Source organism: Castor canadensis, chromosome 19 (genome assembly GCF_047511655.1).
Source record: "Castor canadensis chromosome 19, mCasCan1.hap1v2, whole genome shotgun sequence".
Taxonomy (NCBI): Eukaryota; Metazoa; Chordata; class Mammalia; order Rodentia; family Castoridae; genus Castor; species Castor canadensis.
The window spans coordinates 2,688,932-2,709,084 of NC_133404.1; the positions used below are offsets into that span (position 1 = coordinate 2,688,932).

The 20,153-nt window shown below is 49.0% G+C and overlaps 2 protein-coding genes across 2 annotated transcripts in view; one reads left to right on the forward strand and one right to left on the reverse strand.

Moving 5' to 3' along the window:
• The window catches only part of Thsd4 (thrombospondin type 1 domain containing 4), a 552,173-nt gene that overhangs the window by 232,578 nt on the left and 299,442 nt on the right, over nucleotides 1–20,153 (forward strand). The gene's annotated exons all lie outside the window — the stretch shown is intronic.
• Nucleotides 7,418–9,924, reverse strand: LOC141419196 (uncharacterized). Its single transcript, XM_074061607.1, has 2 exons — nucleotides 8,289–9,924; nucleotides 7,418–7,539 (listed from the first exon to the last, which is right to left on the reverse strand). Exons 1-2 carry the CDS (start codon nucleotides 9,808–9,810, stop codon nucleotides 7,535–7,537), a joined length of 1,527 nt encoding a protein of 508 aa, XP_073917708.1. The 5' UTR covers nucleotides 9,811–9,924; the 3' UTR covers nucleotides 7,418–7,534.

Below are 20,153 nucleotides of genomic sequence, written 5' to 3' on the forward strand. Positions count from 1 at the left end.
TCATGGTTGCTAGGCAGGTGCTCTACCATTTGAGCCCTCCACCAGCCCTCACATTTTTTTTCTTTCATACCAAAAATCTTACTTTAATCTTGTAATTACATTTAAGAAGTTTTTAAACTTTTGTAGCATAACAAACTGAACCACTTCTTTAATGCTTTCTCCTTTCCTTTTTATTTTTTAATTTTTTTATTATTCATATGTGCATACAATGCTTGACCCCAGCCCTCACATTTTCATGCTTAAGATTCCTGTCCCAGTTCTTTCTCTATTTAAACCCAAAGCCCATGTTTGTGCTCCAAGAAGATAGGCTGAGCGCTCACTCTTGTCTCTTCCCACAGTGAACCCACCTCCTTTCTCTGCTCTTCACCACCACTCATCTCTTTATTTAGTGTATTAGGGTCACGGATGGGATCCCTGGAGTTGGGGTCCTGGTATAAAACTCCAGTTACATCCTGACAAGATTGAATAAATGCCAATTTACAAAAACACAGGAAATTTGGAAACACCAGAAATGACTGTGGCAAACAGCTTTACCCTTGCCACCCAAATGTTTGTGGGTTTATTTACTTTAAAAATAGAGACAAAATATAACATACTGAAAAGCACCCCTTACTTGGCTCCATGAATTACATAAAAGCAGGAGAGGTGCATGGTATCCCTGCTGCCATGCTTGTATCTGTCCTTGTTCTGAGCCATTCACCTTGCTGCTGCCTTAGAATCCAGGAAGGACATCTTTATAAGGACAGGTGGAGGAAACTGTCCCCAAGAAAGGAACAGCAGGGCTCCACAGGACAGGCCACCCACCAGGCAACAAAGACTCCCTTATCCTAACCAGATTGCTCTCCTCAAGAGATGACACCATGATAACAAGTCTACAGAGCCCTTCCCAACTTAACTGAGAGAAGGATCAGCCCTGCCAGGCCACAGCCACACTGGGACTGTAGTACCTCTCACCCTCTGCCCTAATTCTTTTTCTATTTAAGCCTAAAGCTCATATCTGTACCCTCAAAGATGAGCTGAAGTGCTTTGTTCCTGTGACTGTACCTACCAGGTAATAAGCCTCCTTACTCTGCCCTTCGCCTTGTTGGCTTTTTATTTGACGTGTTGGGGTGAGTGGCCAGACCTGACATGCAGAACCCCTGGAGTTGGAACCTGGGGCCTGAAACTCAGGTTTCAAAAATAAGCAGTTATTAAATAGTTTGCCCAGCCAAATAAAGGAACTGCTGTGAGGAGCTAAGATCATAGTTCAAAGGAATGCCAGCCCAAGTTGGACTGAGGCCCTTGACCTCCAGGTAGACAATTCCAACATTCATCAAAGGGTTTCAGGACTGACCCAAGGATGCTCCCTTGTAAAGGAGGAGGATGGGGCGGGGCCCAGCTGTGGGGAGGAGACCAGAGGAGGCCGGGAGTTTCTGCAAATGCCCTGGGGGGGAAAGACCATTGGGAAACCTCAGAGAAACAGGACAAGCAGAAGCTTTAAATTTAAAAGGGAAAACGGAAATGTAAATTTGGCATAGATTTGCAGGAAAATAAAGCAAGCATTGTCTGCCTTTAGTGCAGCAGATGGAGATGCTACCTCACGAATGAGAATTTGACAGGTTACCCCGCCCCAGACCCCCTCCTCTCTAGCACCAGAGTAAGAGGCCCAGAGGACCCCTAAAATATGTGGGTTCCTGAACTTCAAATCAGTGCCATTTTAAGAAAGGAACTTTACCAGGTTTCTAATTCAGAGGGTCAGCTTTTCAATGATGGAAACAGCCAGCCGTTTCCTTGTCTGGGCCCATCTGACGAAAGTCATTAGTTTTCTAAGCTGTGTGTTTGGTGTCTCCTGATCAACATGCATTTGCATTACAGTGCCTGCTGCGGTGGTGTGGGAGTCAAGATTGTAGGGCTTTTGCTTTTGTTTTCCTTTTCTTTCCCCCAGCCTGGTCTCTAGACATCCTTGTAGACTTGGGCCTAGGGTCAGGTTGTTTTCACAGCTTGCCTGCGTTCAGTTTTGGGGCTTCTGAGGACTTGGCCTGGGTACTTTTATCATATGTTTACAGAAATGAATAGCTGTAAGGCATAACTTATGAACATTTACAAAAAAAAAAAAAAACTGCTGATGGGCTGAAGGAGGGGCTCAAGTGGTAGAGTGCCTGCCTAGCAAGCGTGAGGCCCTGAGTTCAAACACCAGTTCTTCTTAAAAAAAAAAACAACAAAAAACAAACCTGTTGAGGGGAGCATAGAAAGGGGACTTTCTGACAGACCCCTTTGTCATCTGCATGATTGCAGGTGTTAGGTAGACATTTTCAGATCTGCTTGGGGATGGGAAGTTCCAAGCCAGATGGTGTCCAGGGATTAGCTGTAGACACTCAACCTGGCCTCAGGCTTAAAGAGGGTAGTTTTATCATTTGTTTTTCTTCCAATCTTTTTCCTAATGACAGTAAACAAAAGAACTCCAAACATACTCAGATACTTAGGAAGATAGCGATAACCCTTTCAGATTTTGGTGTTAGGATAAATCCCAGGAGGCTGGAGTGTGTTAACTATGCTGCCTAGTGTCTAACTTCTTGTCCCCAAAGCATTCTACCAGTCACAAGGAGATACCACTTTCATGCCGAGTTTAATGTCTGTACTGTCATTTAGAGAGAGTAATCTTCCCTGCACAGGTGTAGGAATAAATTCTCTGGCCTGCTCAGGAAATCCCAGGCATGCAGCTCAGACTTGATCAACAGAGGTTAGAAGGATTTTCTTGTCAGCCTTGAATCTCTCTTTCAGACTCCTCTGGGTTCAAGGAGGGGTTACTATCCTCAGGCTGGGGGACCTCTTGCTGCTGCCAGCTAGGGGCACCCGCTCTTGATCTTCTGATTTTTCTCCACCTGAGCTATTTAATAGCTCCTAGGAGAGGCAGAAGCATTTGTTATTTGGCCACAGAAGACCAGTGAAAACTGCACTCAGACTGCCCCACATTCTCAGTAAAACTCGAGACTGTCACGAGATTTACCTTTCCTTGGTGCACACAAATCAACCCTTGGATTTGTCCAGAAAGGGACACTCAGTTTGGGTTCTCAGCGCTCTCGAGGGCTGCTAGCTGCTTGGCAAGGAACTGTGGCCTCCCTGTGGTTCATTGTGCTCTCTGGGCTGTGCCAGCACTGCGTGTGGCAGGTGGAGCCGTGGGACCATCTCCAGCCAGGTGAACACTGCGGCCTGCACACCCACTTCCTTGGGTCAGGTCAGCAACCTGGGCTTGTCTCCAAACGACAATGACTTTTCCCTCTGTGGGAAGCTTTGCTTCCCCCAGGGTCTTCTGTGACTCGCTTATCTGTCAACCTGGCTTCAGGTGAAGAGGGAGGAACAGACAGAAAACATGTCCTGGGCAGAGCTTTGTGGGAGGTCATCTTGGCTCCTGGAATTTGCCACCAATCTTAGATATTTCTTTTATTAGAGTGTTCACTGGATCCCTTGGAATATCGTGTGTGGAGGGAGGGAATAGGCTGTTCGATGTTCACATGGACTCTGGCATACTGGTTTCTTTTTGAAAAATTGTGAAATACACGTAACAAACTTAAACCATCGTAACCATTTTTAAGCGTGCAGTTGGTAGTGTTACGTGTTCTCACATCGTTGTGCCATCATCTCCAGAATTCTTCATCTTGTAAAACTGAAACCATACTCCTATGCTGCACCATTCTGCTGTCTATACCTGGACATGTGACTACTGCTGGTGGTTTATACTGGGCTTGTCTTTTCATGGCTGGCTTATTTCACAAGGAATGATGTCCTCAAAAGGTCCATCCATGTTACAGGATAGGTCAAAATTTCCTCGTTTTAAAGGCTGAGTAATATTCCATTGTGTGCTGTATCACACTTTTGTTTATCCTTCCCTTCACTGATGAACGCTTGTGACCTCTACCTTCTGGCTACTGTGAATGATGCTGTCATGGACGTACAGATCTTTAAGGCTCTGCTTTCAGTTCTGTTACGTGTCCGTGTCGAGGGTCCTTGTCTTCACAGGCCAGGGAACTGGCTCGTGAGGCAGCTGAGTGATGAGTCAAAGCCAGTGTATAAAGTAGGATTTATTAGAGAAAGGAAAGGCTGCAGCTAGAGAAGAGTAGTGGAGCCTGGAAGCCGGTAGCTCACTGCTCAGGTGAAGGCTGGGGTTTTTATGGACGTTCTAACTCTGGGTTGGGGGGTTTTTCTCATGCGCCTTGCATTTCAAGGGCTTTCTCAGGTGCACTGGTTTGCTTTGCACCATTATTGGGGAGAGGAAACAATCTTGAGATCATTTTGCTTATCAGCCCTATGGCAGATCTGTATCTCTCCTTCAGGATGCAGAAATGCAGGCCTCTATCTCCTCAGGATGCAGGAATAATAATTGCCCTCCATGGGGGATGGGATACTCACTCATCTGCCTTAGGTCTCCAGACCCAACAGTTCTGTGCGGTCTAATAATCAGAAGTAGAATTGCTGGATTATATGATAATTCTATTTTTAATGTTTTGAGGAACCTCCACACTGTTTTCCACAAGAGCGGAACAATTTTACACTCCCGCCAACCCTGTGCAAGAGCTCCAACTTCTCCACATCCTCACATTCCATTTTGAAGGGTGAAATAGTAAAACGGGACACACAGCATGTCCTAAAGCCATCCATCCGTGTTTAGATAAATATACATATCAGAAAATGCTAATATTAGTCTTGACATGCCTGTTACCCCAAACCAAACAGTACAAAAACCCAAACGGACATCCCACCAGCATCGAGGCCAAAGGCTTAGAAAGCTTCTTGTCCTCTTGTCCATGTCATCTGATTTCGTTTTCATGGGACTGGCTGACTGCCTTTGGTGAGCCCTTCAGCTGGACCTAACTGGACAAGGAAACAAGGAGGAGTTGGAGGGGACTTAAAACCTAGAACTACTGGAGGATTTCTGGATTGCATAGACGGGCTAGCAAAAATTGAAGTTTTCACAAGTGTACAGTTATATCAGTTTTGGATCTCACATCTCCCTGTGTCCCCTTTACCACGCCACCTTCCTCTGACCTTCTGCACTCTGAACCCACAGAACCTGGTGTGTCCTTAACCTGTTAGGAACCGGAATCCTATTCCCCCGAGAGACAGAGAGCCAGGCGTGAATGCAATCAACAAAGCAGAGTTTATTGGACTGGCTAGCCAGGGTCGAGCTCCCACACGGACACGCAGGACCGGTTAGGAAAGCAAGACCCTGAGCCTCTTAGGGGGAAATCTTATATAGACTGCAGTGGCGTGCATATTTTTGTTATCAACATTAGACAAGCAGGCAGAGCACATCCTGCACGTACTTCACATCTTGCTCGTACCTCACATCTTGCTCGTATCTCACATCTTGCTCGTATCTCACATCTTGCATTCCTCACATTCTATATGCCCTAACTGAGCCCTGCCTCATTGCTTATCTTATCTACATGGGATGTTTGGTACTGGTTTCTCCAACAAGGGGGTTGGGGCCCGCTGAGACCTCATATTCCTTTCATTCCCCCCTTTCTTATGGCCTAAATTGAGGAATCATCCTCGAGAGGATGAAGAGCCTGATATTGTTGGCGGAGGACCAGAAGTTGGATAGTATTAATTCGACTTTTGACAAAAGTCATAAGTCGGTTTAGAATCCAGGGTCCTATGGTAACAAGCAGTAGGATGATTATTATTGGCCCTGCCAGTGCAGATAAAAGGGTAGCCAACCATGGGGACTGGTTAAACCAAGACTCGAACCAGCTTTCCCCTGCCTCTTTTTCTCGTTTTCTTTGTTCCAGGCTCTTTCGGAGTTTAGACATGGAGTCACGAACAACTCCGGTATGGTCAGCGTAAAAACAACATTCTTCCCCTAGAGCAACACATAGTCCCCCTTTTTGGAGGAACAACAAGTCCAGACCTCGTCGGTTTTGAAGTACTACCTCAGACAGGGAAGTGAGGGATTTTTCTAGGTGGCTAATGGAGGTTTCTATTCTCTCTATATCTTCGTCTATGGCTGCGCGCAGCGAAGACATCCCTTTATGTTGAGTAGCCAGGGAGGCTATGCCGGTCCCTGCCCCAGCCACCCCTAGGCTAAGTAGGGTAGCAATGGTTAGTGTAGAAATAGGCTCTCTCTTTTTTTTTTTACCTGTTTTTATATTTTAGTATGAATATAGACTTTTCTCCGAATGATAGAGGATGCGGGGCAGCACAACCACTATAACACAGAATTCTTTAGAGCTGTTAAACACCTTAGTTGATAGGCATGGGGTGAGTCCGGACCGCGAGCATAGCCACCACCCATTGTCCTTTGGAATTACCCATTTAATAGCATTTCCCCAGGTAGAACTGGCGTTAATAACAGTACATAAGTCCCGTCTGTTCTTTGGCACTTTTCCTAAGCAGGTTCCTTGGCCGTTTACCTGCTGTATGGTCAGACCTCTCTTACGGTCTCCCCAGGAACATTGAGTAGGGTTTTCCTCAGATGAGGTATCGTGAGTGGTGTTTAGCCCTATTGCCTCATAGAATGGGGGCCTCACATCATAACATAACCAACAGGAGTTAGTCATGTTAGGGTTGGTGTGGTTTAACGTCAGGAAGGCAGCACCCACTAGGTCCCAGAGGGGGTCTTTAGATGCGGTCATGAGACTGGGCCTCACCAGGGGAGGGCTGGTTTCTGATGGTCTTGGAGTTGTAACATTAGCCCGAGCTATGGTTGAGGGAAGGTGGTGAGTTGTGGAAGGTTGGGGAGATGGCTTTACATTGGGCGGCCTAAGTACCTTATTGGGGCCTACTGCTGTGGACGGTGGCCCTATGGGCTCAATTTTTAATCTGACCACTATGGTCGAGCCAGCATGTCCACCATATTTATAAAATACAAGTCCCCATACCTTACCTTGTATCCACCCAGGGGTGTCCTTCTTGCCAGTTTCAGTGAAAGTGACCTTGATTCTATCTAGATCCGTGGGCTGGCATTTATGGGTGGGTATTGGAATTCTGTGCCCCCTTAATATCCCATTTACAAAGGCAAATTTGACTAGGTCTGATTTTGATATCCCCCATTTCCATTCACTATCATTGGATGTGACACATGCCCATGACCTACAGAAGGAGTATTGTATCCCCCCACATTCCTGGTTCTTTTTGTGGCCGGGGCAGGCATAAAACCCATAACGTCGGGCTGACTCCGGGGCAGTAGACTTGTAGGCAGGATTGATGTCTCTGAAGCAGAACTGAAGCTCCGGCCACCAAGTTCCTATGGGGGCAGTGCGAGTAGTCTCGTTGAGGGTGGTATGAGTCTCCCCATCGGTGAGTATCCAGGTTTGCTTATAGGGCTGGTGAGGGTTGGTTTCTGCGAGGCTCCCGCTCTGGGCATTGAGCAAGATCAGAGCGATCAGCCACCCCATCCGTGGCTGCTCCTGAAGGCTCTGCATGTTCCCGGGGCCACAAAAGCTTTAGCTTTAATGGGTTGTCTGGGTGCCGCCGTACAGTCCACTCCTTGACCCCTTCTTGTTTTTGATGATTGGCTCGACGCACGTGGGAGTGGTGGATCCAAGGTCCGATGCCATCAACCTTGAGGGCGGTAGGGGTAGTAAACAGTACAACATAAGGTCCTTTCCATCTAGGCTCTAGGGTTTTGGACTGATGCCTTTTAACCCATACCATGTCACCCGGGACTATGCCATGTTCCGGAGCCGGGTCCCTCTTAACAGCGTGGTATGCTTGAATTAAGGGCCAAATCCGTTGTTGCACTTTAGCTAAAGCCTGCAACATGGTCAGGTAATTTGGGGCCAGATCACCTAGTTCTGGGCTTAAGGTCCTCTGAATGATGGGGGGTGGAGCCCCATACAGGATCTCAAAGGGAGTTAGCCCATGGACATAGGGGGAGTTCCGGACTCGGAAGATGGCCAAGGGAAGGAGCGTCACCCAATCACCGCCAGTCTCCAGGGCCAATTTGGCTAAAGTCTCCTTTAGTGTCCTATTCATCCTTTCTACTTGCCCTGAGCTCTGGGGGTTATATTCACAATGTAGCTTCCAATTGGCCCCCATAGTCTGGGCTAGTCCCTGCAGGACCTTACTAACAAAAGCCGGACCGTTATCTGACCCAATTGCCTCGGGCACCCCATATCTGGGTATGATTTCCTCTAGCAAAGCCTTTGCCACTACCTGACTCGTCTCCTTCTTTGTAGGAAAAGCCTCCACCCAGCCTGAAAAGGTATCTATGAATACCAGCAAATATTTGTACCCAAACTTTCCCGGTTTTACCTCAGTAAAATCCACTTCCCAACTTCTTCCCGGAGCCCTCCCCCGTTCCCGAGTACCTGTATGGTGCCCCTCCCTTCGTCCTGGTTTCATGATTGTGCAGCTGGCACAATCTTCCACAATTTGGCGGACTGCTATGGTCTGGTTCGGAAATCGGAGCTGCGCAGATGTCAACAAGTCTAGTAATTTTCTCCGCCCCAAATGGGTGGACTTATGTAAGTTAGCCAACAGGAATCGTCCGAGTTTTTCAGGCAGAATTAACTTGCCTTCCAAGTCGCTTTTCCATCCGTCTTCCCCTTCTCTAAAGGGGGAGTGGGCTCTCATCCAAGTGAAATCCTCTGTGGAGTATTCTGGTCGGGGGGGTAGCGGAGGGAGCTCTGGGACCGGCACGTCTATCGCCGCAACCGTGGAAGGTTGCCCTGTCTCCATGGGAGGACTCACCATTGCTACTCTCTTTGCTTCTTGATCTGCTCTGTTGTTACCGACAGCTTCCGGCGTCTTGGCAGACTGGTGGCCTGGGACATACATCACTGCCACTGCCTTCGGTTTTTCCACTGCCATTAATAGACGCTGGACTTCGGCTAGGTTCTTTAGATGTTTTCCTTCTGCTGTGCGGAATCCTCTTTCGCGATAGATGGCCCCGTGGACATGGATGGTACCGAAAGCATAGCGGCTATCGGTGTAGATATTGACTCGCTTTCCTTTTGCCCTCTCCAGGGCCTCTGCCAAGGCAATTAATTCCGCTTTTTGGGCTGATGTTCCGGGTGGGAGGGCGCTGCTCCATACCGTATTTCCTTCTTGGTCGACTACAGCTGCCCCTGCCCTTCGGGCTCCATCTTGGAAAAAACTGCTTCCATCCGTGTACCAGTTTAATTTGCAGCCGGACAGGGGGGTATCCTTTAGGTCAGCCCGTACCTGTGTAACTTCGGAGAGGAATTCTTTGCAGTTATGGACAGGTGTCTGCAGTTCCGGGTTAGGCAACAAGGTGGCAGGGTTCAGGATTATGGGATCTGTGAATGTGATCCGAGGGGAATCCAACAAGAGCCCCTGGTAGTGGGTGAGCCTGGCATTCGTCATCCATTTCCCAGGGGGTTGTTTAAGGATTCCCTCCACCGGGTGAGGGGCCGTTACCCAGAGGGCCTGTCCAAAGGTTAGTTTATCGGCTTCTCTCACCAGCACGGCAATGGCCGCTATGATGCGGAGGCAGGGGGGCCATCCTGCCGCTACTGCGTCTAATTTCTTGGAAAAGTATGCCACTGGTCTCTTCCAGGGACCTAGCTGTTGGGTCAAGACTCCTTTGGCTACCCCCTTTTTCTCATCTATAAACAGAGTGAATGGTCTTGTAGGATCTGGCAAGGCTAAGGCAGGGGCCTGCAAAAGAGCGTCTTTTAGCTGATCAAAGGCCTGTTGTTCTCTCTCTCCCCAACTCCAATCTGGAGCTTCTTTGGTGGCCTCATATAGGGGTCTGGCTATTTCCGCAAATCCTGGAATCCAGAGTCTACAGAACCCCGCGGAGCCCAGGAATTCTCTCACCCCCCTAGTGGATGTCGGGGATGGGATAGCCAGAATAGTCTGTTTCATGGCATCAGTCAGCCACCTTGCCCCATCTGCAATCCGATAACCCAAATACGTCACTGACCTTTTACAGATGTGAGTTTTCTTGGCACTTGCCCGATACCCCAGCTCACCTAATTCCGTTAGCAGGTGTTCAGTAGCCTTGATGCACTCCTCTCGGGTTTCTGCCGCTAACAGTAAGTCATCAACATACTGTAATAGAGTGACTCGTGGGTGGCTCCGACGAAAAGGTTCCAGGTCCTGGCTCAGGGCCTCATTAAACAGGGTGGGAGAGTTTTTAAATCCTTGCGGCAGTCTGGTCCAAGTGAGCTGTCCGGATTGGCCCCCATCTTCTTGCCATTCGAAAGCAAATAGCGGCTGACTAATTTCTGACAATGGAATGCTGAAGAAAGCATCTTTCAAATCAAGGGTTGTATACCATACTTGCGAGGGGGGTAGGTGGCTGAGCAAGGTATAGGGATTCGGAACGGTGGGATGAATGTCCTCCGTCCGCTCGTTTACCTTTCGTAGGTCTTGCACAGGCCTATAGTCCCCGCTTCCCGGCTTTCGGACGGGGAGCAGAGGAGTATTCCAGGCAGACTGACAAGGTCGCAGTACTCCTTCCTTTATTAGCCTGTGGATATGAGGGGCTATGCCTCTTCAGGCCTCCTCAGGCATAGGATACTGTTTCACCCGAATGGGGAGAGCAGAAGCCTTCAATTGTATAACTACGGGCGGGAGGTGTTTGGCGAGGCCAGTTCCCGCAGTCTCCGCCCAGGCCGTGGGAAATCTTTTTACCCAATGAGTCATGTCCCCTCCTGGTTCCTGTTGACTCTCAAACAGACGATGCTCGTCAGCCAATGATAGGGACAAGACATGAATCGGGCTCCCTTCTCGATCAGTCACAATTATTCCATCTGGTTCAAAATGGATATGGGCCCCTATTTTGGTGAGTAGGTCCCGTCCGAGCAGGGGAGCGGGGCTCTCAGGGACGACCAAGAAGGAGTGTGTGACCTGGTGTTTTCCTAAGTTCACCTTTCTTTTGGTAGTCCATGTACATAACTGCGTACCGGTGGCCCCCTGAACAACACTTGTTCGTGCCTTGTTCAAAGGTCCATGTGCCTTGTTTAAAACCGAATATTGGGCGCCGGTATCCACCATGAACCCCATCGGCTTCCCCTCCACATGCATTGTTACCCAGGACTCGGGGAGGGGGTCTGAGCCCCGTCTCCTTCAGTCCTCTTCTCCGGCTAGTAGGACTCTGGCCTGCTCTACTGCTCGTTCCCTTTCCCTGTTTTCCCCCGGTCTCCTTCCAAACCCTCTTCTTCCCTTTAACTTAGGACATTCTCTCTTCCAATGCCCCGTTTCCTTAGAGTAAAAACAGTGTTCCTTATCCGGGGTCCTGGCGTGGCCCCCTCCCCTGGGTTGGTCCCGGACACCCGCTAGGAAAATACGAGCCATTTCTCTCTGTTGCTTTCGGTTTTCCTTAGCCTGGAACTCCCGGTCCTCCTTTCTCAATTTCTCCTGGGCTTCCCTGTCTTCCTTTCTCTGTCTTTCCTCCCTTTCTTCTGGAGTTTCCCTAGCGGTAAAGACCTTTTCTGCTACCTGTAGCATTTCCCTTATAGTCATCTCCCCTAAGTTTTCCTGTTTATTGAGTTTTCTCCTAATGTCTGGGGCTGCCTGATTAATGAATGAGAGTACCACAGCAGACCGGTGGAGGTCCGCCTCAGGGTCAATCGGGGTGTACTGACGGTATGCCTCATGGAGGCGCTCTAAGAAACCGGCTGGGCTTTCGTTTTCCCCTTGAATGACTGCTTTTACTTTTGCAAAATTGGTGGGCCTTCTAGCGGCTGCTCGGAGACCGGCCATAAGAGTCTGGCGGTAGATCCGAAGACGCTCCCTACCTTCTGCGGTCCCGAAATCCCAATCAGGGCAGCGTAGGGGAAAAGCCTCGTCTATGGCCGGTTGGAGAGTTGTGGGTCTCCCATTATCCCCCAAGACGTTCTTCCTCGCTTCGTTGAGGATGCGCTCTCGTTCCTCCGTCGTAAAAAGAGTATTGAGCAGCTGATGACAGTCATCCCAAGTGGGGCGGTGTGTATGCATGATGGACTCCAGGAGATCTATGAGACACTTGGGGTCTTCAGAAAAGGGCGGGTTCTGCGTCCTCCAGTTATATAGATCACTGGAGGAGAAGGGCCAGTACTGAAACTGTTGCCCTCCTCCCGGTCCCCCTTGGCCCACCATCCGGACTGGAAGTGTAGGGACAGTTTCCTCCCCCTGTGTTGATGAGGGGGGCCCGTCTTCCCCCTCCCTTTCCCGGATCCCTCGGGGGCGAAGTCTTCGACCCATTCCTCCTCCTGCTGCCAGTCCTGTTGAGGAGGATGAGGAAATTTCCTCCTCCGGGGCACTGGCTTGGCCAGGGGGAGTCACGTATGGAGGCGGCCGATCTTCCTCTGCCCCTGCGAGGGATGGGTAAAGGGGGGAACTCTCTGGTAAGACCGGAGATGGTGAAGGAGATGCCCTAATTTGAGGACCGGTCAAGGTGGGAAGAGGAAGTTTTTCCTCCTCCTTTATGACCAAGGCGGGCGTGACTGGGGTTTTAGCCCCGGGGGCCGAACTGGAGGGGTGGGTCAGAAAAACTGTTAACCAAGGGGGAGGGTTCCTCACCAGATCCTCCCAAACCAAAATGTAAGGAACTTGGTCTGGATGGCCTCGATTGTCTGGCTGAAAAATGACTGCTTTAACCTTAGTGATCAGGTCTAGGGAGAGGGAACCTTGAATGGGCCACCCGACTCCAAAGGTGGGCCACTCTGCAGAACAAAAGGTGTCGAACTTACCTTTCTTGATGACCAGACCCGCATTTAAGGCCCTTTCTTTAACTTCTGGAAAGTGAGAAAGGATCAGAGACTTTGGGGTTGTTTGTCCCTGTCCCATTGTGGAAGGAGACTCAAACACCAAGAGAGATAGAACAAAAAGGGTAAAGGCAACAATAATTCCACACACACACAACACTCTCCAGCACTCGCTCGGACCGGTCCTTCTCTCACACTGGTGCGCACCCCATTCAACCTCCTCACCGTCCAACTGGGATATCAGGCCGAAAGGCGTCCACTTGACGGGTGGTCGGTCGACTAGCTCAATTAGTTCTTCACCTGGCGCCAGGGTTCCTAAAATGCTCGAGCCCAAATGAGAGGAAAGCCTCTCCCAATAGGACCCTGTGGTCCTCCTTGCGAGATTCCCAGAATGAATCTCCCTGGGGATTGGCCGAATCCCCGCCGCGGCCCAAATGGAACACTCAAGTTCCTCCAAATGAGGGTCTGGGATCCCCTCCCAACGCCTAGGACTTGGGATCGCCCCTGCTTTCTCGCAGGCAGGTTCTGTCTCTCGAGAAAATGAAATCTCGGTGGGACCTCCAAATGTTAGGAACCGGAATCCTATTCCCCCGAGAGACAGAGAGCCAGGCGTGAATGCAATCAACAAAGCAGAGTTTATTGGACTGGCTAGCCAGGGTCGAGCTCCCACACGGACACGCAGGACCGGTTAGGAAAGCAAGACCCTGAGCCTCTTAGGGGGAAATCTTATATAGACTGCAGTGGCGTGCATATTTTTGTTATCAACATTAGACAAGCAGGCAGAGCACATCCTGCACGTACTTCACATCTTGCTCGTACCTCACATCTTGCTCGTATCTCACATCTTGCTCGTATCTCACATCTTGCATTCCTCACATTCTATATGCCCTAACTGAGCCCTGCCTCATTGCTTATCTTATCTACATGGGATGTTTGGTACTGGTTTCTCCAACAAGGGGGTTGGGGCCCGCTGAGACCTCATATTCCTTTCAAACCTAAGCTTGCAGCTGCCCATTTGTTAACTTTCTTGTTCACCCCATCCTTATTGGACTGGGCATTTCAGAAGGGCCTTGTTAGTTCACGCTGTCCTTGAAGTCTGCCATACACTTTTTCTGACTACCGCTCATTAATTTGGTGAAACCCCTCTTTTGTTTATCTTGGGAAAGTGTGCTGTGCTGCCTTCCTTAAGGGGTCTATATTTCATCTGTTCAGATTCTGTCGTTAAGAATGCTTCTTTGTCTCCCTTGTCTAGGAGAAAGACCGCTGTGCTTTATCATCTGGATGAGAAGCCCGCTCCTCATATCTCTTTAGATGTCTGCTTTCAAGGATGCCTTCCATCTCCTTTGTCGAGCCATTTCTGCCTTTTATTCCCCCTCACATTTACTCCCTTCACAGTATGGTGTCGCCCAGGAGTATCTCTTGGATCCTTGTCTACACCTACAGTGGGAAGGATAGCAGTAATAACCGGGGTTACCCGGTCAGAAATAGTGTGTTCTTTCATTGCAACTAAATCATGTGTTCAGAGAGAACTCTCTCTCTGTTTTTCTGGGCCTCTTCAGTTTTTCAGGTGATTATGGCTGAATTAGTCTATCCAAGGGAGAGCAGGGTATCAGGCTAGGGCTATACTGTCAAGGTGAAGCAGGAACTGAATCCAGGGAGAAAACAGACATCAAAGCTTTTTGGTGAGGGCCGTATACGATGGAGACCTGTGTGCAGTGGCGGCTGCTCCAGTCTCCCCATCGCTGATACACATTTCTCAGTTTGCATATTGGTGCATACATTTGCTGAAGGAAAAGAATCTTGAGGCCCTCATTATGACTCTGGTCGCCCTGTTTGAACTTGGAGATTGCAAGGATCACTGTCCTGGGACACCCAGGCAAAAAGTTAGTGACATTCCACCTCAAGCAATAAGCCAGGCATGGTGACATATGCCTGGCATCCCAGCTGTGCAGGAGGAGTAGGTGGAAGGGTCAGGATCTGTGGCTGGCCCTGGGCAACAAAGCAGGAGAGACTATCTGCAAACTAACTAAAGGGGGAAAAAAAGGCTGGGGAGAACCTGTCTAGCAGGTTCTAGAGGTCCTGGGTTCAATCCTCAATAAGGTCAAAATAAACTGCCCCCCAAAACATCAACAACCCAAAAAAAAAACCCCACAAAATACAAAATGGAACTTATAGGTGGATGTTTACAGAAACCGTTAAGAGGGCTGGCAGCGTGGTAGAGTGTGAAGTCCTGAGTTCAAACTCCAGTGCCACCAAAAAAACAGAACCTTGAAGAGAAAGAAAATGGATTAATGAGACCCTGGACAGCATTCCCTGGGGTTGGCTGCTGAGCAGCGGGACCCTAAAGTGCAAAAAAGCCATGGGGCTGTTCGCCCCCTCCTCCTTCTTAAACTTGGCCATGCTTCTGCTACTGGGAGTTCTGTGCAGCTATCTACCTCGATCCTCTTGTCCCGAGAGAGAAGAATCCAGGCAAGCCGTGAAAATGTAGCAAAAGTGACAGCCAACTTTATTAGGAGAGGAATACACTTTCAATAGACCCATTTATTGAGGGATTCTCAGCCCCAGCTCCATCTGACCTCTGGGACATGGCACACTTCTGTGTTGGGTCTTTTTGTCTTTTTTTTTTTTTCTTTTTTCCAGCACAGGGTTTGAACTCAGGGCCTCATGCTTGCTAGGATGGCCTCTCTCTTACAGCTTAAACCACTCTGCTAGCCCTTTTTTTTGTGGTGCTTCTACCGTCCCATAGGGTCTCACAAACTATTTGCCCGGGTTGGCTTTGAACCATAATCCTCCTGATTTCTGCCTCCTCGGTAGCTAGGATTACAGGTATGAGCCACTGGCGCCTGGCTTTTTGTCCTCTTAAAATAAGCAGATTACCTGTGTGAAGTCTCAGCCTTTGGTCTGTCTGATGCTTAGGGTGCAGCTCTTGGGCCTGGGTCTGTATGTGTGTACGTATGTATGTATTTATTTAATTATTTTGATGGCACTGGAGCCTGAACTCTGGGCCTTGAGCTTGCTAAACATATTCTCTACTGCTTGACCTAGGCCTGCAGCCCCTGGGTCATTATCTTGTTAAATTAAACAGATTACCTGTGTAAACTCCCAGCCCCAGGCTGGGATGTGTTTAGGGTGTGGTTTGCTCTTGAGTAAAGACAGGATTAAGCTCTAGGTGAGCGGCAACTTCAAAGCATCCTGTGAAGTCCCCTGGCCTCTGAGCTACTTTGATCTTAGCAGACTGGTCATCTGTGGAGTTGGGAAGTTTAATTACAGTGATTTTCTTCCTCTTGTGGCCACCACTGTGTCTATCTGCTCCCTATCACTTCTACTGTAATTTTCCAAGAAAATGAAAAGAGCAGGCAGTTCCAAGACTCTGGTGATGATATTGGAGGAAGGAAGGTATGAGGGATCCCTCAGTTTCCCAGCTTCTGTGCTGATCACAGGAACTTGTGATCCACAATGAAAAGTGTTTCCAGGGGCTGCACAGAAAGGAACTTCGCAAGGTGAAGTTTAGCAAGGGTTTATTTTAGTAAGATAGGATAAAGCAGGGAGAAACAAGAAGGGAGGGAGGAACACGTCTGGCACCAACACGCAGGACATGGACGGTGAGGAAGATTCTGTGGTGGATCTGGTGTTGTTAACAGCAAGGATGCAGTCTGTGATCAGAAGACTTCCAAATTCTTTGTCCCACGAGGAAGAATCCATGGCAAGACACGGGGGTGCGAATGGAGTTTATTAAAAATTCAGGAAGGGAATTAACAAAGGGGAGCTTGGTGGTTCAGGTAAAAGCAGGACGCAGGTGCATTTAAAACTTACACTAACTATGGGAAGGGAAGAACCAGGTGATTCCCAACCAATGATCGATAAGGGGGAGGGGCGGGGGGGGGGGGCCAGGCCAGGTGAGGGTGGATTGAATTGTCCCTGAGCTAGGGTGTGAGTCACCTTGCCATTGAAAAGAAGGCTCAGAGACAGAGAGGACTGTTCAACCTGAAATACAATATTAAGTCAGAAGAGTCCCGAACTTTCCCGAATTCTAGCCTGCCTCAGTGTGGAGTATTTACCTGGGGACTTGGTACTGAATTTCTAGCTAGTCATCTGGTCCCTCATCTAGCAACTCCTAATCATCAGAGACATTGAGTTCCAGGATGGGTTTACTACCTGAAACATGCAGATGTGGTCTAGGGTCACCTCAAACACAGGGACAGCAGGCGTGCATCTCAGGACTTCTATTTGCCAGACATGCCCCTTCATTTTCTGTCTCTGCCTAATCAAGAAATTTCCAACTTCTTAGCAGCTAAAGTAGGAAGGCAGGACCAGGCTTGGTGGCTCCTGCCTGTAATTCCAGCTACTCAGGAAGTGGAGATTGGGAAGATTATGGTTCAAGGTCAGCCCAGGCAAAGAAAAGTAAGCCAGACCACATGTCAACAACAACAAACTGACCGTGGTCATGCACACCTGCAATCTCGGCTATGCAGGAGGCATACATAGGAGGATTGTGGTCCAGGCCAGCCTGGGGAAAAAAAAAATGTGAAACCCTGCCTCCAAAATAACCAAAGTCAAAATGGCTGGGGGTGAGCTCACGTGGTAGAGCACCTGCCTAGCAAGTGCAGGGCCCTGAGTTCAATCCCCAGTACCACCAAAATAAAAGCCATAAAGAGAAGGCAGATGCACATAGACCTGTGTGTCTCCCATCCTTGTAGCTTAACCTCTAAAAGAGAGGTGGGACGAGCACAGATGCTCTGTATTCTCAGGTTTTACTTCCTGGCTCTGTTTTAATTTCTGAGTCTGCCCCTTTTCATATTTATAATTTTTAATATCCTTGCTGCCTCACTGATTTTCTTGCCTCAGATTCAGCTCAACAACTTCTTACCTAGGGGCGAGGGAAGACTTTTTTGTATTCACTATAAAATTCATTGGTAGTGACAATTCCTATTAGACTTATATTGTACATCACTTTCATTGCCCTCATCATCTCTCCCCCTCAGCCCCCAAGGGAAGACTTTTTAATAGAGCTAGAGACTTGTGGGGATGACCATGCAGCCCAGCCTTTTCTGTTGAGGTTGGGTTGACACGCTGTGCTAAACCCAGGTGCCTCCAGGTCTGCCAACTGCAGCTGTCCTGTTGTTTACCTGGGCATCCAGGGCCAGGCAGAGGAACAGAAGCTGGCTTTCCTTGAGTGTCTGTGACTTCACAAGCATGTGTTTCATTGACTCTCAGTCAAGTCTTAGAAAGAAGCATTTCGTACCCATTCTGACACGTAGGAAAGGCAAGGTTCAGCTGGAGCGGTGGCTCACACCTGTGGGCCTAGCTGCTCAGGATGTAGAGATCAGGAGGATCACAGTTCAATACCAGCCTTGCAAAAAGTTAGCAGAAACCCCATCTCGACCAACAGAACCTGGGCCTGGGATGCTCGCCTGTCCCTTTAGCTACATGGGAGGTGTAGGTAGGAGGATCACGACCTGAGGCCAGCCCTGGCATAAATTTAAGACCCTATTGAAAAATAACTAACGCCTAAAGAAGTCAGGTGGTTGAGAGCCTGCCAAGCAAAGCATGAGGCCCTGAGGTCAAACCCCAGCAAGGTTCAGGGAATAATTCGTCAAGCTAGCCAGTGGCCGACTCACACCAAACCCAGGTGAGGGCCGTGACAGCAATTCTGCACCGCCTGTACCTTTCTGCCCTTCTGTGGAGTCTGGCAGGCTCGACATCTTTTCTTTGACTCCTGCTGCATTTTGAAGGAGTCACAATGCCGACAGTGGCCTCGGATCTTTGTGAGCTCAAGAGCAAGGTCCTACCTCATTTAACGCAGTGGGCGCCATCCAAGTTGTCCCCTGGTCAAGAAGCCGGCTGCTTCTCAGGCTGCTTCTGCACACCTGCTTGTGTTTCCTTTATGTCTCTGCCTATTCTTCCTCTAGATGCCAGAACACACCGCTTTGGCCTGAGGTTGCAATTAAGTCTGGCAGGATGAGCTGATGCCACGCCTGTGTGGTCCCCAGAGCATCCTTGCGTCCCTTGTCCTGTATCCTTGGAGCAGGAGCGGGCTGCTGAGTTCTCTTTTCATGTCACCTCCTTTCTCATTTGTCCAAACCCTTGTTTGTCTTTGGGGGAGTGAAGTGCTTACATTTATTTGACTGGGATGGATTGGCTTTGGAATGTAAGCCAGACTTCCTGGAGGATTATCCTGGCAGGCATTCATCCAGTTGAATGGGGAGCTGACTGGGGGGTTGGAGGGGCTGCACTGGTTTGGTAAATACTGCTGGAGAGGCCCCCCAGCCTCTTTCTCCTGGAGGTCCTGCAGATTCAGATGAGACGTGTTGAGCCTGCAGAGAGGGCCTGGAAAAGTGTCACGGGGCCTGAAAGGGTGGAAGGCGCCTAAGACCCTTCAAGTTCGCCGTTTCCATCCCAAGGTAAAAATGATCACTTCCTGCGCCTGCCGTGCAAATTCAGGGGCCTCAGGAGGGAACGTGCCAGGCCAGCAGGCTGACCTCTAGTCCCCAGGCTGGGGTGCTGCTAAGGGGAGCCACTGTCTGGGGTTCTTTGTGTCTGTCCCTGTGTCTGCGCCATGCAGATGGCCCCTGCTCTGTCTGACTTGCTGTTTATTTTGTTTTGAAAGCCGCTAGGGTCTGGGATTCTGTCTGTCTGTCCTCTGTACAGCGGTATTCAAGTGCGCTTGTTAATTCAACTGAGCAATTGATCGAGCTGTTTTCATCTGTGCTGGGCACTGTCCCAGACACGGCAGGCATGCAACGGGGGTGAGGGTGGGGGGGTGCTGTTGTCCCTGACCTTGAGCAGCTCCAGGCACCTTTCTAAGCCTCATGATCCCATTGGTCCCAGAAGGCCAGAGTAGCAGAGTTGTTAAGGATTCGTCCTGCTCTTGGAGTCTTATTGAGATAGAAAGATATCAAAGCACTGTAATCCCAGCCACTTGGAAGGCAGAGAGATAGCAGGATCACAGTTCAAGACCAGCCCAAGCAAAAAGTTAGCAAGACTCCATCTCAACAAACAAGCCAAGTACAGTAGTACATATCTGTAATCACAGCACAGTTAATTGGGAGGCATAGGTAGGAGGATCCCAGTTTGAGGCTGCCTGGGAAAAGTCCAGTTTTTTAAGTTTATCTTTCAGATAAACTTAAAGCAGGAAGAGCTAGGAGTGTGGCTCAAGTGGCAGCTTGCTTGCCTGGCACATGAGAGGCACCACACACACACAAAAAAGAAGATACCAAGCCATCAAAAGATAAGACCCATTGTGTAGAGAAACAGGTTCTTTGGTTGTTTCCAGAATAAGGTTGCCAGCAAATTAAAATATCAGATGCCAGTTAAATTTGAATTTTAGGTAACTAATTCAATTTTAAACATTTAGTATAATACTGAACATTTAACTGAGCATTCTACATTTTATCTGGCAACCCTGATCCAGAAAGATCACATACACTGGATGCTCCCCTCCAGGCTGCCTTACTCTGCTCTCCAGCCACACTGGCCTTCCTTCCATTCCTCTTCCTGTCACAGGGCCTTTGCGCAAGC